This window comes from Lagopus leucura, unplaced genomic scaffold (assembly GCF_019238085.1).
Source record: "Lagopus leucura isolate 7727_CA_CO unplaced genomic scaffold, USGS_WTPT01 Super-Scaffold_100004, whole genome shotgun sequence".
NCBI classification, from domain to species: domain Eukaryota; kingdom Metazoa; phylum Chordata; class Aves; order Galliformes; family Phasianidae; genus Lagopus; species Lagopus leucura.
This window is the reverse complement of record NW_024962264.1, coordinates 64,766,721-64,794,147: the sequence shown is the minus strand read 5'-3', so window position 1 is coordinate 64,794,147 and position 27,427 is coordinate 64,766,721. Positions and strand designations below refer to the sequence as shown.

The window sequence follows — 27,427 nt, the reverse complement described above, 5'->3', positions numbered from 1 at the left end:
CTGGTTGTGAGTAGGAGATAGTTCAGCTGTGCTGCTCATGGAACCGCACCCTTAATACCTTGACACTTTCATGGTACAGTAGTTAGGAGTGGTTGAGGCAGTTTCTGTCCCTGCCCTTCTCAGCCTGAAATTTTGGGCAGGGGAAAGTTGAATGGTTGTGACTGTGATTTTCAGCCTGATGTGTTCCACTGTAGGAGGACTGAGCTGTGGTGCCTCCGTATTCAGGATGTGAGGTGCAGTGGCTCAGGTGTGATCGTGTTCCTATTTATCTATCCCTGCTGCAGGGGGAATGGTTTCCAAGAGCTGAACGATGGTGACAGCTTCTGTTGTCCTGGTTTTCAGCCGCTGTTAAATGTATGTCAGCACCCTCACTGGCACACTTGAGAAGGAGGTATAACAGAGGCAGATTATCCTGTGTGAGTGAAGTTTAAGTGATTATTTATCTAAAAAACACTTTGAGCTGACAGATGCCAAACCAAACTGCAGTGCTGTCCTCAGAGGAAAGTTTCCAGGGAAGAGCAAGGAGAATAGTAGTTCTAAGCCTTATCCTGACTTTCCCTATGCCAGAGTTTAAGGGTATCCAGCTTGCCTGAGATAAGAGTTGAGTGTAGATTGGAAAGTGAGCTCTGAAGAGGCTCATTGGGTTTCAGCCTTTACCAGGTCTGTTAAAACTGTAACCTACAGAGGTGACCGTCTATTCAGAGCTATTGAGCACCTGCAGGTGCCATGGAAAATGGGGCTTTTACCAGCAAGTGGGAGGATTGCTCTTCTTTTCTTCTTCACTTGGTTTAAAGGATGAGGAAAACATGATTTCCTATTAAGAAATAGACCCTCAGACATTGCAGTGGGAACCTTCTGCTGGCAAATACACAGCGAGATGCTGGGTTAAAAGTGTGCTCCATCTAGACTTGTTTTTCAGTAAATTAGCTTCAATCTAAAGCCTCCTGTACTTGGAGATATGTCTCCCACTGTGCACAGCCCTATCCATTCCTGTCTTTGTCCCATGGTGTGGGACATCTTGTGCTCCCCGTGGTCCGGATCCATCACGATCTCTTCTCTTTCGTGATCTCTGTGTGAAGCCCATCATTCTTTTTTTTGTTTTTTTTTCTTAATCCACAACACAGCACAGTATTGCTGGCTCTCTGATTATGCTTTGTGTCTGACAGGCTGCTACTTAGATGTTTCTCATAGGCTAAGAAGCTGCAAGCTGAGCACAGCCACACACCTTCCTTATCTCTGTTCCCTGACCTCTTTCCCCTTTCTATCTTTCTTAGCTAAGTACAGGCTTCTCTCTCTCCCTCCTCCTGCTCCCCTCCACGGCTCTGTTTTGTTTTGAAGCCACAGTTGTGCTAATGTTGGCACAAACCTGTGCCAGTTCATTTTACAGGCCGAGGAGCTGTCAGTGTCCCAAGTACCCTGAGCCTGCCCAGCTGGCTCACTTGGGTGTTTTCTCTCTCTGAGTAGAGTCTATTTTTGATGCTCTCTAAGCAGACAGGGCATTAGATAGCTGGCTTTATTACCCCTTCTAGGTGCTCAGCACGGATCTTTTCCCTACCCCGAACAGCCTGTGTCCCCTCTAAAGAGCATAATCTTATTTGGGGCTCTGTAATCCTGTCCTCATTGGTTGGTCATCTGTCACACACTGTGACTTCAAGTGGGTCAGTGCTAAGTGGTGGGATTAGATGACCAAGCATTAAATCTTGCTGTTCTTTGCATGTTTTTTGTTCCAGTTAGTTCAGCCATTCCCACTCCCAAGGAGCCGTGGGCACTGATCACCTCTTTTCCGGCTCAGCTTGCAGCAGCAGAAGAGAAGCACAAAAGGAACCTGATTTGTGTCTAAGTGGCTCGCCTTCCCTCTGCTGTCACTGCAGAAACAGAGCAGCAGCAGGGCTGTTATGGGACACAGACAGTGGGGCAGGTGCAAGGCTTTGGCTGGGCAGCAGAGCCATCAGATGGAGGCCTGGGCACAAACAGGCCTTTCATTGGCGGTGCTCTGGTTTCTGATGAGAGCAGCTGAGACACGTGTGTGACTGCAGTGAGGAGTGGTACTGATGGCTTGGAGGCAGCACCAGCCTCTTCTGGCACACCCATAGGAGCAGTTGCTCATCTTCCACCTGTCACCCCAAGCTTTCCACCACCTGCTGCCTTCCTCTGTCCCCAGTTGCTAACTCTCCACTCCTTCCTTCCCTTCTCCGGAGCCTGCTGTGCTCTGCCTTTGCTTCCTCTGTTTCCATAGCCCTTCCATCACCAGTTTTACACTCTTACAGCTTTTAACGTCTTCCATTCTCTTTGAATCTTCCTCAATTCCCAGATTATATTATCTTATTCCTCATCCTGAACAAACCAATTCAGCCAAACAGGTCAGTGTAATTTTACCACAAGACAAATCCTGCTCCCAACTACTTAACCACCTGAAATTGCAGTCTCAACTCTGTTCTTCAGAGAAGAGCTGCAGAAAACATCCTGCAGCCATCAGGCCATCACAAGTCCAAGATTTCTAATAACATAACTCCCTTGGTCTTCTGTTTGCACAGCAGCTGATGCTGTTCCTGTTGTGTGCTCCTTGGTGCAGCCTGCCTTCAGGAAAGGAAGTAGGGGGCACAGCACACTGCTGGCAGTGGGCACAGAGCCTTGGCAGGAGATGATGAACGAGGTGGAAGGTGCAGGCATGCATGACTGGTGTCGATGAAAACACATTTATGCCTAATAAGTATAAGAAACAGTCCAGGAGCCTTTCATGCGTAGTGAAATATGGCTTGCAGTGCTGCCAGAGCTAGCAGTCGTTCTGGATATCTGTTAAAAAGGCCAGACATGCAGATGAAGGGGGAAGCATTCAGTACTCACATCCACCTCTTTAGCTGCTGCATCAGCAGTTCCCAAACTGCTTCAGCTCAAGACCGCCTGACAGGTCTGGCAACATCACTTCCATTCCCTCTGGGCTCATCACCCCATAGGGGCTGCAGCACTGCTGGGTTAGGTTTCCTGAACCCAGGAAATTTGTTGGAAAGTCTTCCATTTTTTGCTGGATTTTAAGCCAGGAGAAGAAACACCAAAGATCACTTAGATTTTATCCTCACTGGTCAAACAGCATTTTTTCCTTCATTTCAAGTACTTGGCTGATGTAGCCAGCGCAGCTGCCCAGAAATCAGAAGTATTTAGCTCTCTGATTTCCCGTGATGATTGATAGCTCTTAATGTTTAGAGTCCAGACTTCTGTGGAAGAAATGGTGTCTTCTGTGGCATGACAGTGGAGACCTGCAGTTTTACTTGAACTGGGAAAGAGTGAGGTGGGGAGCCTCCTTTCCTAAGAAAAGGAAGGATAAAGCATCTTTGTAATGACAACATTGCAGAGTAAGTGTTTCTTTGCTTATCAAATGCATCATAGGACAGTCTGTCCAGTCTGTTTAGTACCATATCTGTAATGGCCATACATAACGTGTGCCCTGTTCTTTTATATGGCCAGGAGCTGCAGAAATCAGGAGGGCACCTGTTATTGTTATCTCAGAAGGGCTGAGCACGTTCCTTATGAACGCAGCCTTCTTCAGAAGATCTTCACTTGGGATTCAAAGCCAGCGATCTCTTGGTTGAGCTATATTATCCCAACAAAGGCTTTCTTGGAACATATGTTACCACTAATCACTATTTCATGAACGGTATCTGTTGTGGTGTAATACATTTTTTCAGATTCAAAAAACTGATTTTCCCCCAAATCAACAAAACACAGTCCCTGCTGCAGAGGTACAATCCACCCAGCTGGTTCCGTTTTTTTCATCTCGTTGGCTCTTGCATGAATGTCTCCAGGAGCAGACAATAGCTAGTGAATGCACAGGACAGCAAAACCAAACAATAAAAGTACCCTGAGAGGCTGGGCTGGGAGACACAATTTCATACTGTTCCCAAGAGAGGAAATGGACTGCACAAACAAAAAGGGTGGATGAAATTAAGTTTCCACCATCAACGTTAATGTCAGCTGATTTCCCTTTGAGTCTTCTGTACTGTTTGACCTCTCCAAACTCTGTAGCTCTTCCCATGGCACGCAAGCCATAAAGATATTGTTTATAGGATAGCTGCATTCATGTGGGTTGACAATGGCAGAAGCAACTGCTCCCTTCATTCCGGCCTCTGCTTAGCCCACAGAGCCAATGGTTTTGCTCTTATCAGGGCCTTCTGCAGGCAGGCCCTGTGAGCTTCTTCATGCAAACGTGCTTGTTGGTGTAATTCCCCAGTGTTACCCCACTTCTCAGAAGGGCTGGTAATCACTTGGACTAAAATGACTCCTGAGCATCCCTGACCTAATCCTGTGCCTAAACTAGTCATAAGTTAGTCATGTAGTGCAGTCTGTTCTTAATGACTGTCAGTCTGTATTACAGAGGTGGTCAGACACTGGGGGTCTCTCCCGAGGGATGAACCTGTGAAGTGCAAAGAGTGACAGCCTGTTGTGTTGATGATTTGCTTAACTCTTTAAACACACTTGCTAGGTAACACCCTGTCAGCTGGGGTTATGGAGTGTTCTCTCCATCTCTCTGGGAGAGCTGAGGAAGGGAGAATCTACATTCAAAGTTGTAGTTCACAGGTGGGTGCCCCTGCTTTTTATGTGTGTGTGAGTCCCTGTACAACAGTGTCATGCTTATGTCTCACCTTGATTACTTATGCTTCAAATCGACCTTATTCTCAAAGCTTTTATGTTTGTTGCCACATTGGCTCTTTTTTTCCCTTGCTAGGTCTCTCAACTACTTCATTTACACTTGTATTTGGACCAGAAAAAAGGGCAGGTAATCTGCTGAATGCTTCTGCTTACACCTAACTAACATCTGCCTCCTTGCAAAAGACTAGTTTGAGCTGTTTTCAGCTGAGATTGGTCTCAGGACAGATGCTGTTTGCTCTGCTTCCAGTAGGTAGATCCTATGTGCTGAGCTTTAAAAGCCTCTCCTTGATCTCACCAGCAAAATGCCTTCCAAGTCCTCTGCTGGCAGTAAGAGACTCCAGCAGTCAGGCAGGGAGCTCTGAATGCAGAAAAACCATCTAACCCAGGTTGTTGCTACTGTGTTGGCCAAGCTGCCATGTCTGTTTTTGTTTTTTTCACTAATGGACAGAGGGAGCCTCGTTCCCATTGCTGTGATCTCATTAGAATGGTTGGGCTTGCAGTGGGGCTAGAGAGACCAGGACTTGGCCCAAAGGTGAAGATGGATTTCTGCAAGCATTTTCTGGCAGGGGTGGCTGGGGAAGTCCTGCTGACACTGTAGCAATAACTGATGCCCTAGGAGAATGCACTGCCCCTGGAAGCAAGTGTCTGCAGGATGGAAGCTGTAATATGCATGCAGACGTGTCTGCTACTGTGTAACAGGAGTTACAGCAAAGAGGGAGGAGAAAATTAACAGGTTTAGTATTGTGCTGGAAGTGCGGTGATGTGACTTAGTGTTCCCTTGCCTGTCCGTTAACTAATGATCTTAAAACGAGAAAGGCCGGAAGGTGCCATCCTGCATTAACAGAAAGCTTCTCTTACATGACTTGGCAGTTTTTGATTCCTGATTTGTGTCCAGTCACTGTGCTGTTACAGTTTCAGCTGCAAAATGGAGTTTCTAGTTATTAAAGATGTTCTGAAGCCTAAATAATGTCTGCAGAATTCTTTCAGATGGTCTAACTGAAGATATGATGAAATCCAGATGCTGTTATTTGCTTATATTTCGATTATACTTAATGAGACTTTGTTACATATATTGCAGATTTTAAGATTATGTTCGTAACTTTATTTTCCTGGAGACTGTATACAACCACCTACAAATGTAGAAGAATTTTTATGAATGATTCCATAGTATGTAGACTCAATTTTTTCCAACTCTTAAGTCCACCTCCTTTTTAAAACTTGTATTTCCAGTGTGAATGCAGAGATGAACTCTGGAGAGGCAAAGTAATTCTGTTGCATTGCCTTTTAGAGTATCTGTCATGATATTGACTGCAGATTTTGGAAAGGACCAAAATTTCTGATCCTTCCAGGCTATGTTGGTTGGGTGAGTGTTTGTGGCTTGGGCTGTTAACACTGGGTTAATGTTCTTTACTAGGAGGTGATGTTACCATGCGCTTTTTAGTGTTTGTCTTCTGTCCTGTCAGTGCCACTGAGCCCTGTTCCAGTCTGGCCCTTCTCTGCTCCTTCCCTGACAAAACAAATGATGAGAAGCATACATTAGCTCCTTGTTCTAAAGCTTTTAGATCATTCTGTGCCATTATATCACAGGTTGCAGTGCAAAAAATAACTTAATTTTCAATGCAAAAGAGTGTATTAGTGTCATCTTCCCTGCCAGGTTGGTCTGAGACATGAATCTCATCTCTAATCTGACTCACATCCACATACAGAAATCACTCTGTGGAATGAAATGCTATTTGGGTTAGCTGGCTGAGCAAAGCAGCTGGGAGGAGGCTAAAAGCTTGAGTTCTGCTGACATTTGAGCTGGTGGTGCAAGAGAAATACAGCACTCGTGGTACAGCAGCTTATCAATTGCTAAGCCCTCAGCTTCGCTTGTCCAGTCATTCTGCAACAGCAAAATATTAGCTAGTGATCTGATTGCTCATAACAAGTTCTTGCTAGGGAGCTGTCTGTTGTAGTCAGACTCTGGGGTAGAATGTCTTGTGTCCCCTTTAATCAGCACCGACAACTGGGCGGCAGTGCGGGAATTTGAAGAGCCGCAGAATGGTTTGGGTTGGAAGGGACCTCAAGGATCATCAAATTCCAACCCCCATCACCTGCTCACGTCCAGTTTTTCTGCCACCTACACCCCCAAGTCCCTCTGTGCAGTACTGCTCTCAGTCCATTTATCCCCCCGCTCTGTGCTGATGTTTGAGATTGCCTTGATCATGGTGCCAACCGAGCATGCACAGAGAGGTGTTAAGACACCAAATGTTCAGTAAACTGAGGAGAAAAACCCTACTGTGGCTTCCTGGCTGCCTCCACCAGGTGACTGCCCTACAAAGAACAGCTCAGTTTTACTGTGCTTAATGGTGTGTGTTTCTACTGATGATGTTTCAGTGCAGCACTGAAGGAGTTATCACCATGTGCTCTTTGGTTCTTGCTGATGTAGAAAAGTGCTGTAGTCTGGGATGAGCAGCCTGTCTGTGGCTGAACTGATATGCTTTGGAAGTCTGAATCCTGAGAGGGTTTTTCAGCCTGAAGCTTTTTATAAAGAAAAGTTGGTATATTACTGATCCAGCAATTTCCTTGAATGTAGAGACTGAAAGTTGCCACGGCAACTTTGGTTATAAGCACCTTGTGCTGTGTCTAACTACAGTGCCTAAAAGTAAGTTGCTAAGGAAATTATATAGGGTAGAAGCACTGATTTCTCATTACTCTGCTTGTGAAATTTCTGAAGTGATGCTGGTAAATCAGTACTTTTAGGTAACTCAGTACATCAGCATGTCAATGCCATTTCACTAAGGGACAGGCACGGAATGTCTTTGTCTCTTGACTGAGAGCTAGTCTGAAAAGCAACACAAATGGAAGGAGTTTATTTCTTCCTTAAACTTCATGAGAAAAGCACAGGAATAATTATTTGCTTTTAAGAATAACTTTTCATTACATCCAAATTTCAAATGTGCTGTCCTCTGAAAATTCTTAGTGTGACTGAGAACTGCTGGATGAATGTCATCGTAGAGGATTAACTTCAAAAGGAAATTATTTTGATGTGGACCATTTAATTGCAGTTCTGAAACAAGAACTTCGTATCATTGAAGGAAAGTACCTCCCAGAAAGTTCCTACATCCTCCTCCTCCTCCTTCAGATGTGCCCAAGGCTGCTCCAAGTTCAAATGACTGCGTTGAAGAATCAGAGATGCTCTCTATCACAGTTTCAAATGATCACATTCTGTGCACAGAACCACTCTAAACGGAAGAGCAAAGACAGTAAAATGATGCTTTTAACACTCATCTACATCCTCTCTAGGTTACTGGAGCAGGCAATTTTTTTCTTTCCCTGTTGTCCTAATGGTCAAACTTTCATTCATTTTCATTTCATTCAATGAGCTGGGGAGAAGGAATGTTTGAAATGCACTGTCTAATCTAACTTCTGTGTATGTCATTTGCTTGCTTGTTTAACTAGGGACAGGGGGCCCTGTCTGAGAGACTAAGGAGCTTTAGCATGCAGGATCTCTCAACAATTCGTGGTGACAGCAGCAGCACTGTTCCTCCTTCGGTCACTGTACGAACAAGTAGCAAACAGAGCCAGCCAAAAACATCCAGAAGTGCATCGGAAGGTACTGGCAGCTCAGGTAAGTGCCAGCGTTATTTTCAGTGTTGTGTTGTCTGGAATATCACACAGCTTAATGAAGTCATGCAGTTGGCAGGAATATATAGAAACAGACATTGCAGGCAGCACATACCAGAACTCACAGGACACAGACACACTGTTGAGTCTCTTGGCACTTAAAGAGAGAGAACAGTATTGTTTGATGGTTACTGTTCCTGACTGGTACCAAGGACTGGACTTGTGCATGCAGGGAGCCAGTATCAGCCTTCACTAGCTGAAAAGTTGGGTTTAGGGCTAAAATCAGTGGTAGGTTTTCAATGAGAGGCACTAATGGTGGAAAACATGGTGGGAATGAAATCCATTCCTGTATACACCATTAACAAATTTTGCTTTCATTTGTGGCAAGTGATCCGAAGGTAGTGTTCGTGTCTAGAATAGAAAACTCTTATTCAAACACAAAGAAAACCTTCCAAACCCTCCATCCATCCCATCTCTCTTACTTATTTCATTGAGGTTCCTCACCCTGCTTGTTGCAGAGCCCTTCTCCCCTCACAGCCAATGCAGACAGGCATCACTAAGGGGCTTTTGCACTCACTTTAAATCAAATTAAGTAAAATGAATGGTTCTCATCTCTCCAATCCTTGTGCTGTTTTGTGTGGGCACAGTTATGTATGTAGTCAGAATGACTAGAGGGGCAAATTGACCAGTCATAACTAGTGTGTGTGTGGGATCTATCAGCCTGTATGAGGCCCTGAGAGCTGCACACCAAGCCTAGGCATAGTCTCACTGCTTCACCTTCTGTGTTTGCTTAGTTGGAATTTTGCGTGAAAGCAAGGGAGAGAAAGAATATGCTGCCCATTAGTGTGCCACATGTGCATATAATATATTATATATGGGCATGTGCATAGACAGTTGCTACCAAACAGCTGACATACGGCTCTTTTTCCTGTCCCAAAGCCCCGACATAACACAAATGTCCATGTCAGCAATCCCCACTGTCTCACAGTGAAACATTAGACTTTTCTTTACATTCCTGTTTTAGAGATAATGGCAGTAAGTTGGTCTGACATCAGAGAGAGTCAGCAAAAATACCCCTGCCTGTTTGAACTGAGGATGAGTCAGATGGAGATCACTGCTTTCTTGAAAAGGTCCCAGAAGCCACCAGCCATGAGAAAGCCTGACAGCAAGAGCTGGGATGCATGGAACAGCTTTAGGAAAGTTAACAGAGAGCTTGGCTAGGACTGCATACACTTTCTGCAGTAGAAATCCTGCTTTATGGAGGCTTGTAGGGAAAGCTGGAGCGAACAGGTCTTGCATATGCAAGAGAGGCAATGTGGTGATCAGGGGGAATCACAACTGAGTTCAGACCCTGCTTTAGTACAAAATGCTGGTGTGACCTGGAGCGTCCTCAGTGTGTCTGCAAACCAGGACAAATTGTACTTTCCATGGCCAAATCCTGAAAGTCTCGTGTGATAGAAGATTCTCATGTATTTTAGGGTGTATATCTTAGAAGATGTCTTATGTACACCTTACATTAGTGATCAGAACATGTGAAATACCTGATTGGTGTCGCAGTCCTGACTGCAGAGCCATCCCAATCTTGCAAGGTTTCTCAGTTGCTATTTGTTAGGTAGTTCTCCATCTTATCACTACCTCTGAGAAGTTTCTGGACATCCAAAGTGTCCCTTATTTTTTCCTGTTCTCCTGTTCTGTTCTTCCTTTCCCTATCCAGGCATCTGAGGCACTGCATGTGGGTGTGCTGTGATTTAGTTGATTTGATATGGGTTCCAATATTCCCATAGCCCTTCTTCTGCCATTCATTCATCCTGGTGTTTCCCTGCTCACTCTCTCATCCTCCATTCATTCTGACCAATTACAGCTGTATGCAATTACAGCTTTCAGTGTCAGTGTCCACATTTATAATGTCAGTAACTGCAGCAGGGACAGTAACCTGAAGTGTTATATTTTGCCTAGGTGCTTTGGGATGTGCTGATGTACTAGTGGGGTTTGCTTGAGGAAGGAGGCATTACTAGGCCAAAGCCAGCCTAGAATGGGGGAGCCAAGCACTGCTGGAGCTGTTGTTACTCTTTACTTTGATCCTGACATCCCCATGCCTAGGAGCATGTGTGAGCGTCGGTCATTTTTAAGGGACATCCACAGTCACTGTTGAAGGAATACCTACACACCCAGATTGCCCATGGGAGGGCTTTTATAGTGCTCCTGAAAGCTCCCTTTATTTCTCTCATATGGCCATCAGGGATTCTCAAAAGCTGCAGGATTTGCTTTCCATCTAGCACAGGCTCTTTATTTTCTCTGTATGCCAAACAGTGGTGTAAAGGAGAGAAGAGGAGCCTTATGATAACATGATGTGAAATGCTGCCCTCAGGACATGGAACAGACTTGCTGAAGCCATTCAAGCTGTCTGGTAGTAAAGAGCTGTGGGTGGGAAGAAATCCTGAAAGTGGTGTAGCTGTGCTCCAAAGGCAGCCAAACCACCCAGGGAAGATCAGAAGTAATTTCCTCAAGCTGTCTGTGATCTATCTAGTTTTCACTACAGAATCTGCTGACGTGTGGGGAGCTGCCCTGCTGCTCCTGCTCTCAGGTTGTGGCAGCCCCAGAGCTGTGAGACTGTGGATGCTGGGTCAGCGTCCTGGGAAATTACTGCTGTTGTTTGCCCTCCAAAGTAACTTAAGACACTTTGGAGAGATATAGCAGGAAACCAAGAGGTGAGGAACTGCAAAGTCCTCAAGTCAGCTTGGCTGCAGAACAAATGGTACCTGGAAAGACAGCCTCACTTAGAACAATATGGCAAAGACAAGATTTGTCTCCTTAGGTCTAGATTACAATTTGAGTGAATTCCTTGAGCATTGAAAACGCAGCCAGATCTGGTGTGGAACTCAGTGTTACTCGCTTCCCATCCTGTTGTATGACTGTGCATATGGGATATTGAAAAGAAAGTGATTTCTACAGACAGAGATGGAGAGAGGTCTGCTGCCTTCCCTGCACAGAGACAGCTGAAACTCAGCTCTGTTGGTATGAAAATCCCCACTACCCCAGTGAGCACCAGGAGCGCTTTGGGTTCTGGTTTCACATCTCTGGGAATGCTTCCAAGCCCACCGAGACAACTTTCCTAACGGCAGTGGGCTTTGGCTCTGGCCAAAGGCTGGCTGCAGCATTGTGCTGTACTCCAACTACATTAAATAACCACTCAGCTACTTTCATTTCCATTGCTGTTATTTTTTAACATGTGACTGGTGCTGCTTAGATTGATTTGTGACTCCCTGAATTTCCTTTTGACAGCAAGTACTGTGTGAAGAGCTTGGCATTTAGTTAGCAGTACCAAATGCAGACATAGCAACGGTTTATTTTTGTCTGCAGAACAGTGTCTTATGAGGCTGTGACATAGGATATGCCAGAGTTGCCTTTGAGACAAGGGGAATGAGCCCTACTTTTTGCTGTTTCTCCCATAGTTGCAACCAGCACTCTGGCTGAGGCAGCTGTGCTAGTGCTTGAGCAATAGCTGAGATGCTCAGCGAGCCTTTGGTGCAGACAGCTGAGCCACGGGGCAGGCACCTGAGCTATTCACACCCATCCCACAGAAAGACAGTGCTCCTCCTCCTCCCCACGCCCAATCTAAAGCCATGTGTGGGCAACACAAGAGGCAAAGGCAGCTTTGCTGTGACTTGTGTCCACATGATGTGTTACACAAAGCATTACCACTGCTTCTGTGAAGCACATGCACACCTTTCTTCAGTGCACGCCAAGGAAACACAGTGAGTGCCCTCCCTATGCATGACAGCCCAGCCACCTGTCCTCTTTATCTCATCTCTCACTTTGCTCTTAGTTCAGCATTTCTCAATTTAGCATCCTGATGATATTATAGCTCTGATGCGTATTCCAACCTGTGCTTTTCCCCCAGGCAGAACTGTCCCTTTCATTGGGGAACTGTAAATGTTGTGTGGCTGTTCATCATGATGAACAATTGAAGGTCCAGAGCAGTGTTTCCAAGTACTTCTCAAGGCAATCCTGTTTTTCTGGCAAATGTGCCAAATAAACAGATGTGTCTGTATTAACAGTGTGGGGCTTTTGTACTTCTTAACCTTGTATTATTGCCTTAAAAGTATCCTGACAGTGCAGATGAAACTCGTTCCTTTCCAATGGCTGGTGAGTGTGACACTGTGACTTGTGGAATGGGATGGTGGCCACTGTGTCTCAAAGCTCAATCCCACAGTTCATGCAAACGTGTCATGGTTGCTGATGTCTGCTGACACTCCCAGTGTGGGCAGGGGGCTGGAAGCCAGCCTTTATTTTGGGTAAGCCAGTGAGACATAGTTCAGCAAGCAGCTTTGCCTTGCTTGACAGGACATCAGTGTCTGGAGGTGACACAGTGTGCCCAAAGTGTCCCTACAAAGGCACCTACTGCCCAGACTGAATGCCCTTACTGCTTGAGCTTTCTTGAGGCAGAGGTCATTCTTAGCTGGAATGATCTCAAAGCAGAAATATGCAATGTGCTTTCTGACACCCCTCTGTGAGGAGAGAGTCGGGGCTGTTTTTTTAGTTTGCTTTTCCAACTTAAGCTCTGAAGGCTTAGCAGGATGGAGCAAAGGTTGGGAAGTATCAGCACTCAGTGTGTGCCTGGACAGCCCTGTCCCCGCTGACCAGAAAAGCTCTAGGAACAGCCCATGTACGTATGTCATATGGTCTCAGAGAGCAAGCCTTCAGAAAATTGAGATTGGTTACCCTCTGTATAAAATCAGAGGTTGAAACTATGGAAGAGTTGTCAGTGTCAGCAGTGCAGGGATAATGTTTATTAAAGAAATCACAAACAGCTCAAACCCTTCTAGCTCCAGAAACTCCTTTTATCTGGAGTCACTGGTGCCACTCTGAGGATTAAAACAGGAGGCTCAAACTAGGAATGGTTTCTAGGCTGTTTCCTGAAGCACAAAGTGAAGCTGTGAAGATAACAGTTTTGTGAAAGTTTGTGAATCATCTGCATTTGCATTGAAGGGTGCAGTGCAATTCCCTTGGTTATCTGCATTCTTAATAATCCATTGCAAAACTTCTTGCTATGTTCCTGGTTGAGGAACATCAGGGTTCTGTGAATGTATTTGTTTAGAAGCTGCCTGAGCGTCTGCACCAATGCTTGGAAACATCTCATCTAAATCTACAGAAAAGGAAATCCAGGCATGTAGCAATGCAAGCCCCAGTATTGTGACCTGTCTTTACATCACACAACCACTTGTGCTGTGTTGCACATTGCTTATCCAAGCTCCCCTCCTGTCAGGAGTTATTTCTGTTCAGTGATCTGAGAATGGAGCCCAGGAGCTGTATGTACTCCCAGTCTTAGCACACAGCCACGTGAGCCTTGTTCCTGGGTCTGTGCTTTGTGATGGTGAGCAGAGACCATCATCTCTATGCAAACAGGAGCCACAAAGCCCTCCTTGGGGCTGTTCAGCAGATTTAGAGTTGCTCAGTGCTTTCTGAGAAATGGTAGCTTACCCTGATGAGTCCCTAACGCTCAGCTCCTCTTTCAGTGTGCACGTGTTGCTCAGTATGCCGACTCCTCAGAGGTGAGTGCTGGATTTCCTGCACCCTGATATCCACGCATACTTTTTGGGCATGGCTGTGTTCCCCAGCCTGGCTTGCTCCTGCTGCTCTTACTCACCAGGTTTCCTAACACCAGGGGAACAAGCAAGGGGACAGCCAGGCTACGAGTGGGTTTGTGAGCCGCGCTGTGTGCTGATGGCAAGTTTTGCAGTGCTGCTCACCTTACTGACCCAAGGCTGGAGAGTTTATCTCTGGAGAAAAACCTCAGTCCTTTCTCTTATAGAGGATGCATTTTGTCCCAGTGGCTGATGAAAGGAGCGGGAGGCCTCAGGTTTGGGTATGCCAGAGGATGCAGCTGCCAAACCCTTTGTTTAGGGAGGAAGAAGAAATCCAGACGGGCAGTGTCTCGTGTTAGTGGGAGCTGACTTTCGTAATTCCTATACACCTCATCTCATGTGCTTTCTGTTTATTTTGTATACTGCAAACAGCCCTAAGGGCTTTGCAGCAGAGGCACTCAGGATCGCAGTGCTGCCACCGTACTGCAGCCACTGCTGTGAAAACACAGCTGGCTCATGTCACCTCCAGAGCAGCCAGGCGTGCAGCATTAAAGCCTGGAGGCTGGAGCTCCCAGCCTGACCCTCTGTCTCCTTGCACATTATGTTGGTGGCAAACCAAACTTCACACACTTGCTTTGTCACCCTCCCTGTTGTGCTGTTGGGGTTGGAACTAGATGATTTACGGTCCCTTCCAACCCAAGCCATACAATGATCCTATGGTTCTATGATTCTTTTCTAGCTCTTTGCACTTTCACATTTGGGGTGAGCATGCTGCTGTGCAGGAAAATGAAGCTTCCTTCTAGTGGTATCTATTTAAGTAGTCATTAACTCCTTGTATTCACAGTGCATTTTATTAGCACCCTTCTAATTTTAGCCTAAACTAATTTTATGGATTTGACTTTTCACTGTTATTTATAAAATATTCATTGAATCCTGAAGTGCTAAGTAGGCATGAATTAAACCTGGGGAGGTCCTTTAATGATGCTACCACAGTAGTCAAACCAATGTGTTACAAATTGGGCCCAAATTTGTGTACACTTTGCTATTGCTTTATTTTGCTGTTTTTTTTCCTTAACCCAGTTGCTCTGACTGTGTCAGCTGCAATATGCTGCATCTCAGAGGAAGTTCCTTCTGCCCCCACGGGCTGCCCTTTCTCTGTCTCCAAGGCAGTGCATGCATTAATGCACTTGCAGACAATGGTGTGCCCTTTACATGCTCCTTACTAAGTGCAGCTTTGGGATCTTGGAGGGCAGGGCCCTGACTATGTAACATGAATGTTTTTTTCCTCGAAGCTGCAAAGAAGGAAACAAAGTTTGCTTAACTAGACTAAATTGTTCCAATCTATTGGCACTGATCTTTCTTTCATACCAACTTCTGTGAAGCCAGTTGCAGGATACAAATATTAGAAGTACTCAGTCCTGAAGAGGTTATAATCTAAAAGGGCAGATATTCAAGCCTAACCTCAAGCAGGATATTAAAGGCTGCCTCAGAGCCTTGATGAGGCCTTTGTGGCAGGAGCAGTTGCCTTAATGTTTTTGCAGGTGAAACTCAAATGTCTCCCTTAAAACCCCACAGCTCTTAGGAGAGCACAGGCTGGTGGGAGCAAAAAGCTGCCCTCCCAGCTCCCTGGGCAATATCCTGAAGGAGGCAGTGGACGCAGACAAATTAATTTGGGCCAAACTGCAGGGGGTTCATGAAGATGCAGTCTCCTTGTGCCATGGAATGGGCATCTGTACAGAGGCTGAAGGCTACAGTGAGTTCAGTATGATGCACAGAAGCAAATCATAGAACCATTTCAGTTGGAAGGGGCTTTTAAAGCTTATCTAGTCCAACTCCCCTGCAATTAACAGGGGCACCTACAGGTCCATCAGGAGCTCAGAACCACCATCCAGCCTGACCTTGAGTGTCTCTAGGGACAGGGCATGCACCACCATTCCAGGCAACCTGTGCCAGTGCCTCATCACCCTTATTGTCAAAAAACTGTGATCTGTGCTCACAGAACTCTCCCAGGTCTTTACTCAAGTTTCTGACATCTCTTCTCTGTTCAAGGCTGTTCACCCTGAGGATGACAATGGAACAGTGATACAATTACATAAGTGTTCTTTTTCCCTTTTGGGAAGGACAAAGGGAAAACCTTCAGGGATTTGTTTGTCTCTTGGCAGTGCCCAGTAAATGCTTAACTGCTGCTCAGTGCTAAACAAGCTTGTCTGGGACTTGCATTTAAGAAATAACTTCTGTGCTCAGTGCTGTTATCTCAGTTAACATCTCTTAGGTGCTGTTGCAAAGACTGTGTGGCATGGCTGAAAGAGAGGAGCAGTTTTAGACTTTGCAGAGAATAAATATATCTCAAAGATGTTTAAAATTTGTTGTGTATCACAAAAAATATTATGGCTACACATATCTGAGGGGAAGTTTAATAATAATTTCAGGCAGTGTAAGAAATGTATAAGGACATTAGAGACAAATGAGACTGGTTTGTGAATGTGCACTTATGTGACTGATACAGTGATGTGCGCCTTTAAAACTACAGCTCAGCAGTGACTGATGGGCAGCTTAGCCGAGGCGTTCGGTCAGCCATGCACAAGATGTTGCAGCACAAAGCCTCTAGGAGCATTACTTTATTAGAGCTTTTCTAATAAAATAATGTTGGGCCCTTTCCCACACGTGGCTGTCACCCTGAAGACAAGCTGACAGATCACACGAGCAGCAGAGAGCTCAGCGAAGACCTTCATGGGGTGCTCATGTAGCTGTGTTTTAAATCACCCTCCTGGTATATTAGATGTATCCAACTCCTTTGTGGTATGCTGCAAATCACACGTGAGATTCTTTTAGCAGAAAGTTCTTAACAATGAATTGACTTTTCACCAAGGAAGCTGTTCATACATCCCTGAACAAAACAATTAAATGGTCTAGGTGACCATTTTGCTTGTAGCCAGTTTTGCTGCTATCTCTTGTGCTAGGGATTTACACACTTCTTTACCTTTTTCTCATTGAGCTCAAAGACCAGACAACCAGTTTCTGTTGCTGTAAGCATTTTATTCCTTAAAACTTTCCTTCTAAATGCTGAATCGTATTTTTATGGGCATTATTTGCATCACTTTCCAGCAGTGCCTCTGAATGGCAACTTGGGAGTTTTTAATATTTATTTTAGTAATGTCAGGGAAGGAAAAATTTTCATAGCAAATCAGTAGGTTAAGTACATTTAAGTACATTTAAGTACATTTCCACTTCAGCAACAAAGTTCAAACATTCATTGTTGTTTAATAAACTCCAGTTCAACCACAGATGTTCTGAAAGCAAAGATGAGAATTTCTGTGCTCTGAAACAATGTTCCTTCCCCTTCTACATCCAAATGTTTTCCCCTAACAGTTTATTCTTTCCTTTTCTCTATGTAAATATTATGGGACTCTGATGTAAGTGTTAAAGATTGCATGAGTTTTCTTCTGAGGTGTTTGGAATAGACTAGCACTTAACAACTTAATCACTTGTGGGATGTGTTTTCATTAACCAGTGACTTTGTTGATGATGTGAATAGACTTGTTTGCTTTGGTTGCACTTGACTTCAGCTTTGGAAAGACAAGCCTCTGTCTGCCTCTGTTTTGTGGCCCCTGGGCAGCGTTTGCTGGTAGATTGGCTGCTTCTAACTTCTTGGTTTGGCAATGAAAACTGTTGGACAAGTACATGAGTTGGATCAATGTGTTCTGGAAATGATGGCAAATTTGTCTCTGTTGCAGGGAAAAGAAGCTGATCACCATCATATAATAAATATCTGCTCTCTTGCTCATATGAAGTGCTGTGCAAAACTCCTTATATGAAGGATCCCCCAGAAAAGCTTAGCTCTGGAGTGACTTCATGTTCCATTACAATAATATAACACCTTGTTCCTGGCTGTGTAGTCTGTGACTGTGGTTTGTTATATAGTTCCTGAGGAATTACAGTGACAGAAGAAAGAAGTGTTGCCTGGAAAAATAAGGGTGGGGGAGGTCCAGCTTCTCTAAGGTATTGGGGTGCTCAATTCCCCTGTAACTGTATTTAAGTATCCAAGTATTTCTGAGAGTCTGCATCCAAGTTCTTTGCTCATCTGTAGTTAGTGGGCAAAGTCCTGACCTCTGTTACACTTATGTAAACTCATAGGTCTGGACAGTGAAAAGACGTTTCTACAAGAAGTAGCAGCAGCTTGAGCCTAGGACATGAGCATTTTTCCCATTTCTGCAGTAATTCTACCCCTCTGTACAAAGATGTGTAGGCAAAAACGTAACAGGTGAAAACACCCAAAAAGTGCCCTGCTCTGAGATGGAGAGTGAGAGCCTCCTGAAGGTGAGAGAGCCAGGGGGCAGACCTGGATTTACATGGCCCCTGGATTCACACAACCCCTCCTGGCTATGAACCAGTCCCAGGGCCCATCAGCTGCTTCCCTGGAGCAGCACACACTGCTGGCTCTGCCACTCTGGGGACATATGATAGTGCCCTAAGGCCCTGATGCCTCTTAGAAACATACAGGAGGTGACTTGAGGCCAAGCACTGTCCTTGAGAAGCCAGCCCCAACTGTGTTTTGCTCTTTGGTGTGCCCCTTCTCCAGGAGCAAACCTTGGTGTCCCTGAACCCATCTGTTCCCTTTAAGCTTCCATCTCCCTTCCCAGTAGTTCCTCACATCTGCCAGTTATTCTGGTTAATTCCCTGCTTTAGTCCTATTTTCTGCACCTGCAGAGAACCCACTCTGTTGGTGTAGGAAAAGTTAGGTTTTATCTTGTCATTGCGTGGTTCACCAAAAAAATGACCTCATAGTTGGTGCTCATTCAGCCCTTTTGAGGTGAGTTGCTTCTGTGATTCTGGGCTCACAGCAGTGCAGTGTTCCACAACAACCATGGGACAAAGCCTGGCACTCCAGGTGGATATGAGGTTGGCATTGCCCACAGTGTAGATGTCTGAATCAGGATGGGCAGGCAATCCTCCCTTCTCACTCCAGACCTTATAGGATGTCTGTACTCAAGGTTTGTTCTCATTAATGCTCAGAAATATACTGTGACAGCCTAGGCTGGACACGTGTATTCCCTTTTCCAGGACAGTGAGGCTGAAGTGAAACTGGTTCCCGTTTGGCTGGGTTTTGGTCTTCAAAACCTTTGGCCCAGTCTTCAAAGCAGCAGCTCTGGGGCAGGGACACCATACTCAGGCTGCTGGGGAGAGTGGGAGGCTTCCAGAAGTGTTGGGCTTCTGCTCTGCTGCCTGTGGAGATATAAAACATGGGTGGCAGTGCTGCCTGAACATCTCTTTCATCCAGCACCCAATTCAAGAGAGAATAACAATGGAGAAAGCAACGTCAGCTGGAAAAGTTTGGGAGTCCCAGGAGTGTTATCAGCTCACACTTCCTTCTGTCTTCTTTTGCAGTGGACAGCAGGACAAAGGCCACAGAGCACGTTTGCCTGATCCTGTATGTTCTTAACGTCTCACTGCATCTCCACAGTGAATGCTCACCTTCTAGTTTTCCATCACCCCTCTGGCATGTCCCCTTCATGTCTTCTTTGCTCCAGGGAAAGCTCTTGGCTCCCCACAGCAGCACAGAGCTGAGGGGTGTCGGTAGGCCTCCACACAAACCTCAGGGATGCAGTTTCAAGAAGTCCTGACCCAGTTTAACTAACTGGAAACAAACTACCTGATGTCCAGCCTGCAACCCAAATCTGAGGGACCTCTGGGGAATAGGCATGTTGACAATGCCTCCCAATGACAGCTGGGAGCAGTCATGTGAATTGTTGTCAGGGGAGCATTCGGTCTACAGGCTGTGCTTGGGTCAGGCTGTGCTCTAACACTAAACAAGCAGCTTTTAATGCAAGCTTGACTCCATTTCTCCTTGGTTTAGAGGGCCACCACAGAGCTCCTGCACCCAAGATGACCTCAGCTAGGCGTCTCCTGGATATCTCACTTCTCAAGTGGAAAGATAAAGTTGTGATTAAAATGAAATCTCCCTAGACTGATTTTGCCAAGTGCTGTAAAGAACATTTAATATTCTCTTTACAGTGTAGTCTTAGCACCACAGTCACGTATAGGAAAAAAACAATAGTTCAGCATTACTCCAGGCCTCTCTGGAATGTGACTGTCAGCTTTTTCAGCACAGCTGGGAAGAAGTCAATTTCCAGCTCTTCCTGAAAACCTGTGACAGTGTGTTTCAGCCTGCCCCTGTGAGTGGTGGCAAAGGGAAGAGACACAGGGTTAGCAGCCAGAGGACAGTGTGCAGCGTACCTGAGCTTGTCTCACAGTGTTCAGCTGCCAACATGAATTGGGCACTGGAGAGAGCCCTGGTGACCTGCCTGTGGCTGGTTTTGCTGTAGCCAAATCACTTGCCCTTTGTGTTTCCATTTGCCAACTGAGAACTGTTTGGGAATCTAGTTTTGGAGATTTATTTTGTGTGTGCTTTAAGGATCTAAATGGATTAATAATGGTCAGATATTGAAGAATCCTCTTTCTGTAGTGTTTGGCCCAGCAGAGCGTTACAGTCAGGCTCAGAGAAAGTGTAGAATTTATTTAAAGTTATTTCTATGTGTGTTTATAGAACAGCCCAAGTAGAGTCAGTAATTGTAATCTAAGCACTCAACACTTCAACTCCTGTTTTCCACACGTGTTTTAGAATGAAAAAAAGCATAACTGTCAGTTAAACTAAGAAAGATCCAGCCCTGCTGATAAGAAACTCTGCAGAAACACAGGGACCTTAGTCACCTGGGTGTCCCTTCTATAGCTCTTGCTTTGGACTGGCTATTGAAAATACCATCTTGTTTCACCATCTGAGTTTGAAGCAGCAAATGAATGGTGGTGTGCAACATGACCGGTCCCATGAAGATTGTGTCATAAATCACAAGAGCAGAAGCCACCAAGCAGCCATTAGTGATGTACAGTCACGGACTCCTGTTCTGCCTTCGGTGGCGTTAACAGTCTGTAAGACTTACTCTAGCATGACAGAGGAAGAATTTTCCCCACTCTGGTCTCACAGCACACCCCTACTGGGAGTCCCTTCAATGCCTGCTGAGGTTTTTGTTTCACTTCACTGGATCTTGGGCTGGGCTCTTGGCTTGGGCTCTCTCAGCTTCAAGTCAGTACTTCAAGTCATGCTTCATTTCCCAGGAAACTGTCTCCATACTGTCCACAGGGCTTGAGCACTCACTGGGTGCTTTCCAGAGGACACTCTTACGTGTGGTAGATGTAGAAACTGTGGGTATAATTAGCAATCCAAGAAATCAGCTGTTTAATTTATCCCTGAGCCTAACAGCAAACAAAAATATTTCTAGAGAGAACTTCCAGAACACCAGGATGTGAATTTAGTGTAAATTCTGCATAGAATAATCCAAGAGCTTACAATGGCTTTGCAACCAAGGTCCTTTTCATTTCTAACCCAACAGTTGCTATTAGTGGAGAGTGGAATGTGAAGTGTGAACCTTCTGTCTGTTAATCCCTGGAAAATGCATGGGTTTGCAGTGAAGTGGAGCTTGGTGGAATGTGAATCAAATCACTGATCTTCCTCATCCTTTGTCTTTATATTTAGACCACAAATGGCCACGTTAAATAGATGTGAACGATAAATATGAAAAGCCACTTGAGGCAAACTGTGAAACGAAAGACTCTGTGTTCTCAGATGATGAAGAGAACGATTTATTGGATAGTGCATCCATGAACAAAAGGCCTAAAAAGAAGGATCAACCCCTTGAGGTACTTTCATACTGTCGAGGTTCCTCCTTCTGTTACATTCTTTGAGTATTTGAGTGAACACCTCTTTGGCCTAACAGGACTGAATCCAAAAGCAGCACTTTTCTGGTCTTTCAGGGGTGGGTCTTGTTATGAGAACACTCAGTTTCCTACACATGTGGTTTCCCTGATAGAAATTCGAATCTGTGCCTGTGGAAATAATAATTGCACAGAGCTTCAGAGTTGGATTTTGAGTTGCAAAACTTGGATCTAGCTCTAAACCACATGCTAATGTGGAGGTATTTCAATGAGAGGATTTGGATATCAACCACGGGCTAATTTTTCCTGTCTGTAGCAGAAAATGTATTTTCTTTCCTGAGGCAGAGTGTCTGTGGGGAGAACAGCCAGCACCCATAGCCAGAGAGTTCTGAGCTCAAACCCTCGTGCACCTGGCCAAACCACACCAACACCAGCAGTGGTTCTACTGCTGACTCCATGATTTCAGTAGGTTTTGAATCACCGTATTAAGAACTGTGATTTAATTTGCTACACAAAAACAAAACAAAACAAAACTAATGGAGATGCAGATCTCACACTGCCCTTTGACAAAAGCAATTTTAGCAACATTCTGTTACGGAGGAAATACAACCAACCTCTGCATGAGATGCTGTAGGCAAGGAATCCTTGCAGATCTGGGCAGTGGGGGACAGAGCCACGTCTAGCAGCTCAAATGTAGCTCTCAGATTGCAGCCAGCAGGACTCCACCCTGGGGTAGCTGGGTTTGTTTCTCTTTCCCTAAGCCAGTATGGGAGAGCAGGAGTGGTGTGGTTGTGGTGTGGCTAATAGTTATCCACGTCCTTCCAGTGGGCTGTTGTAGCTCTGGTGGCTCTCAGCAAAAGCTTGCTGTGGTTAGGTGCAGTCTCTGTAGCTACTCTATACAAGAGCTGCTAAGTGGCCTTCCAAGGAGCTATTCATTCCTGATTTCAAGTGTTTACTGAGCAGTTGATGGGTGCTTTAAGAGTGGTCTAGCTTCTCAGGGAGCAGCCTCTCTCAAGCAATACTTACTGCTCAGGTTGTCAGGCTGTGTTGCAGAGCTCCTGGCTTACAGATAGCAGCTCTAAGCCAGCAACTTGGGAGTCTGAGTGGATCTATGGATCTGGGCAGGATTCCTCACTGCTATACACAGCAGCTTTTTTCCTCCTGTCAGCTCATGGCTTAGGCAGATGTGCTCTTCACTGGGTAAAAAAAAGGCTGGTGGAATGGGCCCACAGAGTGGTGATGAGTGGAGTTAAATCCAGCTGGTGACCGATCACCACAGCCCTGTTGAATATCTTTATTTATTTATACTGGACAAGAAGATTGACTGCACCCACAGTAAGTTTGCAGACGACACCAAGATGGGAGGAAGTGTTGATCTGCCTGAGGGTTGGAAAATCTTACAGAGGGACTTTGATAGGCTGGATAGCTGGGCTGAGGCCAGTTGTAAGAGGTTCAACAAGACCAAGTGCTGGGTTCTCTGCTTTGGTCACAATAACCCCATGCAGTGCTACAGGCTTAGGGCAGAGTGGCTGGAAGGCTGCATAGAGGAAAAGCACCTTGGGATGTTAGTTGATAGCATCTGAACATGAGCCAGCAGTGTGCCCAAGTGGCAAAGAAGGCCAATGTATCAGAAGGCTTGTATCAGGAATAGTGTTGCCAGCACAAGGAGGAAAGCGATCATCCCTCTGTGCTGAGAACTGATAAGGCTGTATCAGGTGCTGTGATCAGTGTTGGGCCCCTCACTAAAGAAAGACAGGGAGGCCCTGGAGCGTGTCCAGAGAAGTGCAATAAACAAGTATTATATAAACAAGTCTTATGGGGAGCAGCTGAGGGAGCTGGATGGTTCAGTCTGGAGAAGAGCAGACACAGGGGAGACCTTACTGCTCTCTGCAACTCCCTGAAAGGACATTGTGGTGTAGTGAGGGTTGGCCTTTTCTCCCACGTTAACAGTGATAAGGCAAGAGAGAATGGTCTCAAGTTGCATCAAGGGAGGTTCAGGTTGGATGTTAAGAAAAATTTCTTCTCCCAAAGAGTGGTGATGCATTGGCACAGGCTGCCCAGGGAGGTGGTGGAGTCACTGTCCATGGAGCTGTTCAGAGAACTGTGCAGATGTGGCATTGAGGGACACGGTTAGTGGCATGGTGGGGTGGGTTGGTGGTTGGACTGGATGATCTAAGAAGTCTTTTCCAACTTTAATGGTTCTGAGATTGTCTGTTAGCCGTGCCTTTCTGGATGCAGCCATCTTACCCTGATTGTTTGTGCTTCTGGGGACTCAGAGTGGGGTAAAAGATCAGACTTGGAAGCAGGGTGGAATCTGAACACAGCCTTGGTGTGATCTTGTTCCCTATCTGTATGAATATTTATACCTTTTGTATCACAAGAATGTGGAAATACAGCATGGTCTTGGATTGGACAGTCCTATAAAATATAAATGACTAGGACTTCTTTTACAAATGGTAAGACCCTGTCTTGGTCTTCCAGGTAAATAGGTTTATGCTGTTAATGAAAACAAAGCTTGAATTTTCCTGAAAATGAAGTAGAAGAGCTTAACAGCCCTTGCAATGTTATCTACTATGCTTTGCTAGGTTTCCACATAGAGATTTTGTGCTCCCTTGCAACATGTGGTAACCACTTCTTGTTGTGAATCTGATGAGCCCCAGTGCCATACCAAAGCTCTGCAGAGTGAATTATGCAGTGCAGATGAGGTTGGTGGGGTTTTTTTTGTTTATTTGTTTTGTTGGCCTTGCTAGGTCATTTCTGTCTCAGTCAGTTCAGTCTGGAGAGTGGAGCTAATCAGAGTAAACCAATCGTGGAATTGACCTGGCTCCTCTTGGGCGTTCCATGGTTCTCCTGGGCAGATTTGCCTGGGGGTCTATGGAAAGAGAAATGTATGGGAGTTCCATACATTTCCATGCTTAAGGGCTCCTTTTCAAAGCTGTCCTCATCAGCTGGCTGCAAGGCGGAATTCCAGTAGTCCTCATCTGAAATCATTTCAACAAATTCTACCCAGTCTCTCAAGCAAGAGCCCAGCGTGTTTCACACTGGTGACCCCTTCTGCTCTGGGATGCCCCAAGGTGTTCACAACTGGGCTGGATCCTGCAAGGTGGCTGGGAAACAGCAGTGGGCTTCCTGCCACCAGTTTGCTGTCTTGAGCTGATGGCCAATGCGAATTGCACCAATTTCTCCTGTCTGCTTTGACCTTCGTGTTACTGGCAGTATTTGGCCATGCCCTCAGCTAAGGACAGAGTGGTAGGTGGTGTAACCTAGGTAAGGGCCTATAATGGTTCTCTTCAAGGAGTTTATCCTCAACTGATCCTTCATTAACAATCTTGAGGGCCAAAATGGGCTTCTCTTTTTCTTCATGCCAGAGACGGGATCACTGCTACAAAAGTGCCACAGAGGTGAGTTTTAAGGAAAGAAGGAAAGAATTTCCTATGAACTAATGGAGTTTTCTCTTGCTTTTCTGCAGGCACCGCCTAGGACCCTTAGACCTCGCATCAGGAAGAAAAGTACCTCGTCCTCTGCCACTGAAACAATGTGAGTGCAATGAGCCAATAGCACCAAGATCCACAGAATGTCTCTCTTCTGCCTTAAGGAGCTACTCGTTCATAATGTAGGAAGCAGCAGTGGGATGGATGTGCTTTGATGTGCAGCGTTGCAGACATGGCCTCCCTCGCTCCTGTCTCTGTTCCCCGTTCCACGCTTCTCGCGTCTCTCAGCAGCAGTTAGGGCAGTGTGACAGACACCTGCAGATGAAGAGTTCTTGTTTTGTTTGCAGTGTTCCCCCACTCACGCTCGTCCTTAAGGCTGTACATTGACAGTTCTCATTGTGTCTGCATAGCTCAGCTCTGTGAATGCACAGCAACAACAAAAGTCATCAGTTGCTCGTGATGATACTCGACAGTGTATTTATTTATCATTAAGGAAGTGGATTTGCAGAAGCCATGGATTTCTCTTCCCTCTCTTCCTCCTCAAGCCTGTGAATGATGTAACAAATGCCTGAGTGCTTTAGCTGTTTGAAAATGTCCAAGAGTCATTAGGAAAAGCTGAGCTGTCAAGCTGTTTCTGCGAGTGGATCAAATGTATTCTGATTAAATCATTGTGCTAAAAAGACACAGAGACAGAACTTAGGATGAGGAAGAGATGTGCAAGAGAAAATGATTGGTTTCAACAATGTAATGAAGGGGGAGTCTTAATTTTGATCATCCTGAGCCAGGAGAATATTGTGTGGAAAATGATGGCGGCTACAAAACTGGATCGTATCGCTTGCGGCAAGTGTTCTACTGGCAGTTCTGGAGCACGAGCAAGGCAGTCGTGTAGTAGCTGCAGCAGCACATTAGAATTGCTTTAGTAACTCGCTTCCAGGGGAAAATGAACTGTTCTCCCCTAACAGTGCCAGTCCCAGCGTTCTGCTTTCCTGGTGTGGTGCTGGAGTTTTCCTTCCACGAGCAGAGCAGGACGCTGGAGCTCAGCTGCTTTTTGAAGCCTGGAGTTTTGCCTGTAGCATGGAGTTTGGTTAGAACCACGAGAACCAGGTGGAGTGTTGTATTTGTATCCATATATAACGAGAAATATAAAAGAAGAGGAAGATGTTGTAGGGTTTGTGTATTTGTGCTTCAAGTTGGTGTCTCTTGTAAGTGTTAAGCATGTGAAATTCACACAGAAGTTAATTACGTGGCCCTTTGTGTTTGCTCTTGGACCTGTGTCATAGAGTAGGAAAGCATTTAGCTTTACATGCATGGAACGTGCCCTCACTGATGATGCCGGGCCGCAACCCGAGAAGCACGATTAACCTGAGGTGCAGCAGCTTGGGATGCCAGTGGCCGGTTGGAGTGTATCAGGCTCAGAGATAAATCTGAAGTGGCCTTTAAAACCTTTTCTCTGCCAGATATGCATCAGCAGCCTCGCTGTCCCTGCCTGATGCATCCTCGAGGTCTCCCCAGAGCTTCCAGTGCATGTGGGGAAGAGAGAAATAACCCTGCGCACACACTGCTGTTTGTCCGACCTGGCTAGGAAGTGGAAAAAGCAAGCAGGTATTTCCTGAGTCTGCCACCATGTTTGGCCCCATTATCTGAGAGCTGTGTTTCCTTTACACGTGCTAATTCAGTTGTGTTTTCCAATGGGTAAGAAGGAAGAAGCCTTCAGAAAATACACTGAAAAGAAGCAAACATAAATAGCAGAGAGTCAGTCCTTGTAAGATACTCAGCAAATGCTTGGAGGAGCTAAGCTTGTGTGTTTTATTTTGAAGCAGCTTTAAAGTTTGTTTGATTCATTTTGGCAAACATTAAAAAGAAATAGCAAAACTGCCTGCAGAGTTAGCAGAAATGAGATCCTGTTGCAAGCAAGCCGTGTTTCCCTGCTATGCAATAGGTTGCCATAAGAGAAAAAGCTGACAAGTTTGCACTCAATTATGCCAAAAAACCCCACGAAACATAGAGCCACATAACAGCTGATAAATTTTATTCTCAGACATGCTGTATGAACATTGATTCTCACTAAAATTATTAAATGTGTCTAATCTGCTGTTTTACTTCAACTTGACTGTTTGGATTTTCTTAAGTGCTGAGGTGAAATTGTTGACAAGGGAGTTGCCTTATATCTCTCCAAACATTCATTGTATAAATGAGGAAAATAAACCTTTTCATATCTCTGGCAGAAATGTATTAATTTATCAACGGAGCTGTATATCTGTGTATAGATAGACAAGAAATGTGAATGCTGACCCACGTCCACTTTGTGCTGTTGTGTTCTGCGTACGGAAGAGAACGGTCATTTGCTTTTGATTCCTCGTTTTCCACACACAGGTTGTTTACAGGTGTTGCCCCCATTCTGTCATTTCACCCTGCGGCTATTTGCATTTATTTAAAATAAACATCAGACGTGAA

General features: G+C 45.3%; 1 protein-coding gene across 8 annotated transcripts in view; it reads left to right on the top strand.

The window, feature by feature from the left end:
- The window catches only part of REEP1 (receptor accessory protein 1), a 60,041-nt gene extending 32,614 nt beyond the window's left edge, over positions 1–27,427 (top strand). Inside the window, exons 6-12 of one of the 8 annotated variants that reach the window (XM_042870513.1) lie at positions 4,721–4,771; positions 5,933–6,007; positions 8,086–8,254; positions 13,767–13,802; positions 21,388–21,527; positions 25,012–25,079; positions 26,431–27,427. In XM_042870513.1, coding sequence (XP_042726447.1) covers positions 4,721–4,771; positions 5,933–6,007; positions 8,086–8,254; positions 13,767–13,802; positions 21,388–21,527; positions 25,012–25,079; positions 26,431–26,518 — 627 coding nt within the window. In that variant the 3' untranslated portion in view covers positions 26,519–27,427. Of the gene's footprint in view, positions 1–4,720; positions 4,772–5,932; positions 6,008–8,085; positions 8,255–13,766; positions 13,803–17,204; positions 17,249–17,569; positions 17,725–21,363; positions 21,528–25,011 lie in introns of those variants that run through there. The other 7 variants (XM_042870515.1, XM_042870514.1, XM_042870518.1 and 4 more) reach the window with 7 other exon arrangements.